The sequence below is a fragment of the Aphanomyces invadans genome (genome assembly GCF_000520115.1).
Source record: "Aphanomyces invadans strain NJM9701 unplaced genomic scaffold supercont1.14, whole genome shotgun sequence".
NCBI lineage: Eukaryota > Oomycota > Saprolegniomycetes > Saprolegniales > Verrucalvaceae > Aphanomyces > Aphanomyces invadans.
The window spans coordinates 180,312-187,357 of NW_008580159.1; the positions used below are offsets into that span (position 1 = coordinate 180,312).

Here is a 7,046-nt window from a genome sequence, read left to right on the forward strand (position 1 = left end):
GCGTCGTCACTCGAGGCATTTTCACGCCATTTCACTTGGTATTTGTATACCTTACAAATATCCAGTCATGGGCCGATGACTCATGAACATATATATGAATCTCGTTTATCCGCTCGAATAGATGCAAGCTTCAATATCTATATATGCTTATTTATTTCTTGCTGGTGTCTATGGTGAAAAATCTATGCCAAGGTTGAGAGTGCGAAAATCGCGGCATCGGCAGTCGCCGGTCTTGGCGACCTCGCACAAGAATCACTTGGGCGGTGCTGCCATCGAAGCTCTCAACGACTCAAAACAGGACCCTCCATGGTACCCACAGCGCTTCATATGAACAAATCCGTGGGGGCAGGACGTCGTAACAAGGCCGCGTCAAATGCGCACGGGCGCGCAAGTCGGGCAGTGCGTCACAAACATCGACCGAGAAACGTACACAAGCGTTGTCCCTTCCATGCAAATTTGTTCATTTCAGTCGGAGGGGAACGCTTGCTCGTGGCGAGTATGCATCAAGCGGGTGTGAGTAGTTGAGGTGCTGCATGGCTGCATGGTGGAGGTGAATCGCCACTTCAAAGCCGGTGTCGTCGAAGCTATGTCGTGGCTGCAGTACAAATATGGTTTTGATTTTGACGGAGGAGATTTTATTCAACGATCGACGACACCATCTGTGCCTCTGGGTTCACTCCGAGATAGTTGTGCAGTCGCGTGCGGTGTTGTGCATCGTGGAGGACGTCTTCCAGTATATCGAGCATGATTGTTGTGTCAAACTGTTCGAGCAGCTTGGCAAAAGCATCGTAGACTCGGCACTGGGCGTCGGTGAACTTGTACGTTTGCTATCAACGACACCGATGCAAACATGCAATTACAACAAGCCGCGAGTGAGACTCTCCACGTACGGCCACGGTCTGCAGGTCGAGCACGTTCAATGACACTGTGCTCGTGCATTCTGGAATGCTTCCGACGTCCTTCGATTCCATTCTCGACTTCTTCGTGCGCTTGGGCGCATGGGCCTTCATTTGCCGGACGCTCCACGTGAAAAACTGCCGCGAAACAGTTTCCCCATGTAACTGCCACGTTCGAATTTCTCTTGCACCGCACATATCGCAACGATTTCAGCCAATAGTTATATCATACAATAATATTTTTGACCAATCAAATAAATTTCATGTATTTTTCAAAGTGGATGAAAAATGCAATTCCAAGCGTCTGTGGTAAAACCAAGCCGCTCCAAGAGGCTGCCCTCTTTGTGCATCCGTGCGGCATTCTTAAACACCTTGGCGAAAGCTCCAGTGTCGAGCCCTGGAATGCTTGACCTTTTAGTTTCCACGGCACTGCCTCGTTCGGGAAAGGTAACTCAGCGCGTCGTGCTGTGCGTGGCATCGCGTGCGGAGTGCACGAGGACATACACTTGATTTTCGAAAAGACGAAACCAACGTCATGTTTAGCCATCGCTTCTTCAGCTCCCAGCAGATAGTGCAACGCAATTCTGTGTTCGCAGCACACACTCGATCGTCTTGCAATCACGGAATGCTTGCTTCGGTCCGCGACCACTGTCCCGGACACAAAGCCGCAACACCGTCGGTGGAAAACTTTGGATTGGCTCAATCTTGCACCTGATTGGCTACTGTGTGTTTATCTGCTATTGGATTGGCTGAGTTTTGCATTGCTGCTGTCGGATTGGCTGAAATCCCATCTGTGTAATCCAGTGTGATTACCCAGGTCGAAATGCCCGTGGAAGGCGACGACGGCGGCATTTGGTATTTTGACATACGCGGATCACGATCGTAATGGACTTGGTGCTGGACTTTGCCGACAAGACATTCCTGACAGAGCACGTGTACCCGTCGTGGATGCCAGCGGACGACATTGGCCGCCAGAGTCTGTCACTGTTTGTCATCACGGCGGTGGGAGGGTATGCGCTGTACTTGGGGTTTGCCTGCCTCAGCTACCTCTTTATCTTTGACAAAACCTACGAGCAACATCCTAAGTTCCTGAAGAACCAAATCCGCCTCGAGCTCCAAGTCGCGTGTGGCTCCATCCCGTTCATGACGCTGTTGACCCTGCCAATCTTCGTCGCCGAAGTCCGCGGCTACAGCTTTCTGTACGACGACGTCAGCGATTACGGCTACGGGTACCTCGCGTTCAGCGTTGCCATGTTCATGTTTTTCAATGACATGATGATTTACTGGATTCACCGACTCCTCCACCACCCTCTCGTGTACAAGCACATCCACAAGCTTCACCACAAGTGGCTCGTCCCGACGCCATTTGCCAGCCACGCATTTCACCCCGTCGATGGTTTTCTCCAGTCGGCGCCGTACCACATCTTTGTCTTTCTCATGCCGCTGCACAAAGGTAATGCGCATGCGCCACATTGGCGACCGCCACGAATAGTGTGGTTGCGTCGGGCTTGTTCTTCAATGGTGTTTTTCGTGGATTGGCTGGTGGAAGCTCTTGTTTCAATGGATCGAGGCGACAGACGACTCCACGTTACTATTCTCGAGTGTGTGGTGGTGTCATGGAACGTGTCGATGGCACATGCCGATCGATTCCTTGACGTGCATGGCTGTTTTTCGATCGTGGCTTGTTTGGAGTTGTGTCGTTTGAAACCAGGCGTCGCCATGGCGTCTTCCTTGGGCGTGTTGCCATCCATCATTTGTGCAACTCACGCTTGTTCGTAGTGGTGTACCTGGGCTTGTTTGTCCTGGTGAACTTTTGGACAATCTCGATCCACGACGGCAATTTCCTGATGGATAAAATGCCCGCCTGGTTGGAGCTGATCGTGAACGGCGCCGCGCACCACACGGACCACCACTTGTACTTCGACTTCAACTACGGGCAGTACTTCACGCTGTGGGACCACCTCGGCGGGTCGTATAGGTCGCCCAGTCCGTTCGACCAGAATGGTCCTCTCGACGATGTCAAGCGTTTGCAAACAGCCCGGTCCAGCTAACTGTACCTGGTTGCAATGATGCCTATTACACTTAACCCCCGATCCATCGCGACGTGGTGGCGGAATCGACGCCAAAATCGCGTCGACACCCGACGGAGCAAATTGTACATGCAATCGTGGGTGGGTCGAGTCACCGTCGCCCCTCTCCCGTGCAGTGTGGTGAGATAATGCGCCAGAATAAATCAAAGCCCCATGGTAATTCGTCGGTGGGTCGTGGCTGCACGCCATAACTGCAGCGACGTTGCGCTGTGAGAGACTTTGAATTGCTGGAACCTCACGGGTAGTGTGTGTGCACGGCACTGTATCGGTACGCCGCCCACTGCTGCGCGGAGACTGCACGGGAAGCATGCTCGTGGACAGCAGACACTTCGTCATGCACAGCAGCGTCGGTCGGCTGTAGACGTCGCGCCAGCTCCGCTGCAGCGTTGAGCTGAGTTTACTCGGAGTACGCAAATATTGTGGGACGGAGGGAGTACTGTTTTACAGTGTTTTATTCTAGTATACGTTGTCCAGTATAATTTGACTACGCAAGGGTACAATTATAAAATACGAACAAAGTATACCATATTCAATATATTTCTCCAGCATAAAAAATAGAAAACACCAGAGCACCAATTTATGAAGATTCTCAATAAATGAGCACATGACTTCAAAAATGATGGATTTTGATGAACCTTGCACACTAGCGACAAAACACGCGAACGTAAGTAACTTGCCTGCGCCAACAACATTGGTTTCGACAAAATCCGCAATACGCGCCATCGTTGAAAACGCCAATTGACAATTTGCGCGGACACTGGTTTTGGCGAGATGAATCCTGGAATTGGCCTGTTTAGGCAATTCCGCCAACTCTCCCAGGCACAACGAGGAAATGGCAAGCTGAACGGCGTTGCATTCTGCGTCGGGAAGATGGCGACGCACGCGAGTTACGCCATGTCGGAGGAGTATGAGCCGCAGCGCCAAGGCGGCAAGTACAGCGGTATGTCCCGATCTCGCTTTGCACACACTTCACGGTATCGTAGCGGCAAATGCGAAGAAGCGATTGGTGCGGAAGATCCAACAGGACAGCATGAAGCAGCTTGCCATGACGACACAGGCCGTGCTCGTGCGATCGCCCACGGAGCCGTATTACTCGTACCACATGACAATCACGTCCGAGTACTACAAGCAAAAGTGGATCGCATGCCATCGGTATTCGGACTTTTACCGACTGCGGCACACGATTCTTGAGATGCTGTCGGTCCATGCACGGATGGGGTGCCCCGTGTGCCAGACCGTGCACACCCAAGTCAAAAAGTTTGACTTCCCCTCGCGCGACATCTTTCGGCGAGGGGCGCTCGACAAGCAGGTCGCGATCCGACAGCCCATGCTTGAAGACTTTGTCGTCGCACTCTGCCAGTACTTGTCGGCCGAAGGACTCACGGTGCACTGCCGCAACATCGTGAAGGTTCAAAACAAGGTACATTCCATCGCCATGCTTTCAACGTTGTTTTTCACCTCGGACTAGATGAAAGACTTCATCCAGTTCCCGCTTGCCCACGAGGAGCAGCACATCCGCGCGATTCGATCCCTCACGTACGACGTCGACGTGTCACGAGGCAACGATGACCATGATGCTGTTCTTGTAGGTATGTTGACCCGCGCGACGTACACGTGGAGACGGAATCGTGCCCGATCTGTTTGAACGACTGGGGCGAGCTCGACGGAAACCAGCTCGTGCATGCCGAATGCGGCCACTTTTTCCATGAGTACTGCATCAATGAATGGTGCACCTACTCCCCCTCGTTGTGGCGGGCGACTCTCACTCGTTTATGCCGTGCAGGTACACGACGCGGTTCGACTGCCCCATGTGCCGCCACATCGCCGGCTTGTGACTGCGTCGAGACGCCCGTACAGGACTTCCAAGAGTATGACGAGACCATGTATATTCTGGGTTGTTGTGTACCTATACATTTCGTGAATATATGTGAAGGCGTGTGGCGTTGTATTCCGTACAGGACATTACAGAATAAAATGGTCCGTCGTATCTTAGTGTGTCCAGTATCCAAATGAAATACTACAAAAATCATACTATAATGTTGAATTGAGTACAGAACATCACAAAATATACAAAATTGGTAACAGTCGTTAATTCGTTTGTCCAGTGTTTATTGTAGTACCTTGAATAGTATTACTTAATGAGTTTAGTACGTTGCACCTTCAAGATTTCAGACGGACCGCCGCGCGATCGTCGTGGGATCTCCAAGCATGATGGAAACGCATCGCCACCGGAATGGTGGGGACAAGATGAAGGTGTTTCTCTTGACCTTTTTCAGCTACGTGATGCTGCACGTATCACGGAAGTCGTTCTCGGCTGTCAAGGGAGAGATGAGCAAGGAACTGTTCATGGAATCCGCGCTGTTCCCATCGGCCGAGCAAGGCAAGATGTATGGCCTGATGGACACTCTCTTCATGGTGTTCTATGCAAGCGGGCTTTATGTCAGGTACATCGCACACCCCTGCTCCAAGTTCATGCATTAACGTTAGCGGCGTCATTGGCGACCGCTTCGACCTGCGGAAGCTCCTCGCGGGAGGCATGTTTGTCACGGCAGCCATCATGTTTGTATTTGGCATGTCGGCGTTCGTCGGCATACGATCGCTGGGGCTATATGCATCCCTCTGGGCCCTGAACGGTCTCGTGCAGTCCATCGGATGGCCCGTCAACGTTGCTGTCATGTACGACCTGCCCGTGGCGCATCCACTTGTTTTACTGCGTCTATCTGCATAGGGGCAACTGGTTCAACAAGCAAGAGCGAGGCGGTAATGACTCTCTTGATTGTCTCGCCATTCGTGCGTTGGTGGGGTGTTTGGGATGGTGTATTGATTGTTGATGTCGTCATTGCTTTGTACCTCGTTGCTGAGCCATTTTTGCTCACAAAAATGATGCATACAAGCGTTGCTTGCATCTGCGCTCCATGCATCCGGGAAGGCAGCGAGTTTCATGAGACTTTTACCTGTTTTTCATATTCATGTGACGGTTGGAGGCGGGATTGCGCCGCCGACGCTGCCGATCAAGACCTTCAGGACGCGCCGAACATCGGCTAATGCGCCGACTTGTAGCTGTCATGGGAGTTTGGAGCGCAAACGCGTCGTTCGGGAACATCGTTGGGACGGCCGTGGTCGCGCTGCTGTACGTGGCGGTGCCGTCCAAGTCCGTGGCGTGGAAGAGCGCCGTTCTGGTTGCCGGGGGGCTCATTGCAGTTCAAGGATGGCTAGTGTATGCATTTCTGAAGCCATGGCCACCGAAATTCGGATCGGACGATGTGGAGGAGGCGCTCCTGGCGTCGCGCACTTCGTCGGACGACGTATCGACAGCGGCATCTTCCGACAGTCGTGCCAGTCGAAAGCAAGGCATCTCGTTTTGGCGGGCGTGGCGGATCCCAGGGGTGCCGCGACATTCCATGCAATCATCTCACTGCCATGGCTGACTTGGGGCATGCAGGTCCTGTTGTACGCCCTGGCGTATGCGTGCTTGAAGTCGCTCAACTACGCGCTCTTCTTCTGGCTTCCGTTCTACCTGACGTTGACGCTGGGCATGGACGATGCCAAAGCAGATCTGTACTCGGTACGTACCATGACGCGCCTGTGTTCGAGTGGCGCCTACCAAACCACAGCCGACGACGGTGACGTGTGCATGGATCGTGTGGGATGGTCCTGCTTGCAATTCCTAATTTCGTTGATGTGCAGATGCTGTACGATGCGGGGCAAATGACGGGCGGCTTTTTGGGCGGCTACGTCACGGACAAAGCCGGCATTCGGTCGCCGATAGTTGCTGTCATGATTGTCACGGCCACGTACGAGCTCGTTCGTTCGAGCGTCTCACCAAGGCGCCGTGAATATGCAGGGGCTTGTTGCATTTGTTCCAAGGGGCGTCGCACGCGCAAACGAGTGTGCTGCTCGTCGCGACGGGGTTTCTGCTTGGCGGACCAGCCAACTTGATCAGTACCGCCATTTCGGCCGACCTCGGCACGCACGACAGCCTTCGTCAAGATACCATGGCGCTGTCGACGGTGACTGGAATCATCGACGGCACGGGCAGCGTCGGCGCGGCGATCGTGCA

The 7,046-nt window shown here is 53.0% G+C and overlaps 4 protein-coding genes across 5 annotated transcripts in view; 3 read left to right on the forward strand and 1 right to left on the reverse strand.

Moving 5' to 3' along the window:
• Positions 1 to 596: 596 nt before the first annotated feature.
• Positions 597 to 1,022, reverse strand: H310_07439 (hypothetical protein). The gene is made up of 2 exons (XM_008873186.1): positions 891 to 1,022; positions 597 to 827 (listed from the first exon to the last, which is right to left on the reverse strand). Exons 1-2 carry the CDS (start codon positions 1,008 to 1,010, stop codon positions 636 to 638), a joined length of 312 nt encoding a protein of 103 aa, XP_008871408.1. The 5' UTR covers positions 1,011 to 1,022; the 3' UTR covers positions 597 to 635.
• Positions 1,023 to 1,713: 691 nt separating this feature from the next.
• On the forward strand, positions 1,714 to 3,514 carry H310_07440 (hypothetical protein). Its single transcript, XM_008873187.1, has 2 exons — positions 1,714 to 2,349; positions 2,676 to 3,514. The coding sequence occupies exons 1-2, from the start codon at positions 1,782 to 1,784 to the stop codon at positions 2,945 to 2,947; spliced, it is 840 nt and encodes a 279-aa protein (XP_008871409.1). The 5' UTR covers positions 1,714 to 1,781; the 3' UTR covers positions 2,948 to 3,514.
• A 259-nt stretch (positions 3,515 to 3,773) lies between these two features.
• H310_07441 lies at positions 3,774 to 5,012 on the forward strand. 2 transcript variants are annotated; one of them, XM_008873188.1, is made up of 5 exons: positions 3,774 to 3,926; positions 3,970 to 4,406; positions 4,455 to 4,522; positions 4,576 to 4,713; positions 4,770 to 5,012. In XM_008873188.1, the coding sequence occupies exons 1-5, from the start codon at positions 3,857 to 3,859 to the stop codon at positions 4,819 to 4,821; spliced, it is 765 nt and encodes a 254-aa protein (XP_008871410.1). In that variant the 5' UTR covers positions 3,774 to 3,856; the 3' UTR covers positions 4,822 to 5,012. The 2 variants fall into 2 exon arrangements, with proteins under 2 accessions (XP_008871410.1, XP_008871411.1); XM_008873189.1 differs by having other exon boundaries at positions 3,774 to 4,406; positions 4,770 to 4,995.
• A 182-nt stretch (positions 5,013 to 5,194) lies between these two features.
• The window catches only part of H310_07442 (hypothetical protein), a gene marked incomplete at both ends in the record, with an annotated part of 3,605 nt that continues 1,753 nt past the window's right edge, over positions 5,195 to 7,046 (forward strand). Inside the window, 5 exons of the mRNA XM_008873190.1 lie at positions 5,195 to 5,430; positions 5,474 to 5,662; positions 5,715 to 5,746; positions 6,047 to 6,372; positions 6,429 to 6,551. Of these exons, the coding sequence (XP_008871412.1) occupies positions 5,195 to 5,430; positions 5,474 to 5,662; positions 5,715 to 5,746; positions 6,047 to 6,372; positions 6,429 to 6,551 (906 nt within the window). The remainder of the gene's footprint in view (positions 5,431 to 5,473; positions 5,663 to 5,714; positions 5,747 to 6,046; positions 6,373 to 6,428; positions 6,552 to 7,046) is intronic.

Excerpts from the sequence above, each read along its gene's own strand:
- H310_07441 (XM_008873189.1), top strand. The coding sequence starts at position 3,894 with ATGAGCCGCAGCGCCAAGGCGGCAAGTACAGCGGTATGTCCCGATCTC. Across the intron at positions 4,523-4,575 it reads CGCGCGATTCGATCCCTCAC|GTATGTTGACCCGCGCGACG; the intron begins GTACGACGTCGA and ends CTGTTCTTGTAG. Across the intron at positions 4,714-4,769 it reads GAGTACTGCATCAATGAATG|GTACACGACGCGGTTCGACT; the intron begins GTGCACCTACTC and ends TATGCCGTGCAG.
- H310_07439 (XM_008873186.1), bottom strand. The coding sequence starts at position 1,010 with ATGAAGGCCCATGCGCCCAAGCGCACGAAGAAGTCGAGAATGGAATCG. Across the intron at positions 828-890 it reads TCGACCTGCAGACCGTGGCC|CAAACGTACAAGTTCACCGA; the intron begins GTACGTGGAGAG and ends TGTCGTTGATAG.
- H310_07440 (XM_008873187.1), top strand. The coding sequence starts at position 1,782 with ATGGACTTGGTGCTGGACTTTGCCGACAAGACATTCCTGACAGAGCAC. Across the intron at positions 2,350-2,675 it reads TCTCATGCCGCTGCACAAAG|TGGTGTACCTGGGCTTGTTT; the intron begins GTAATGCGCATG and ends GCTTGTTCGTAG.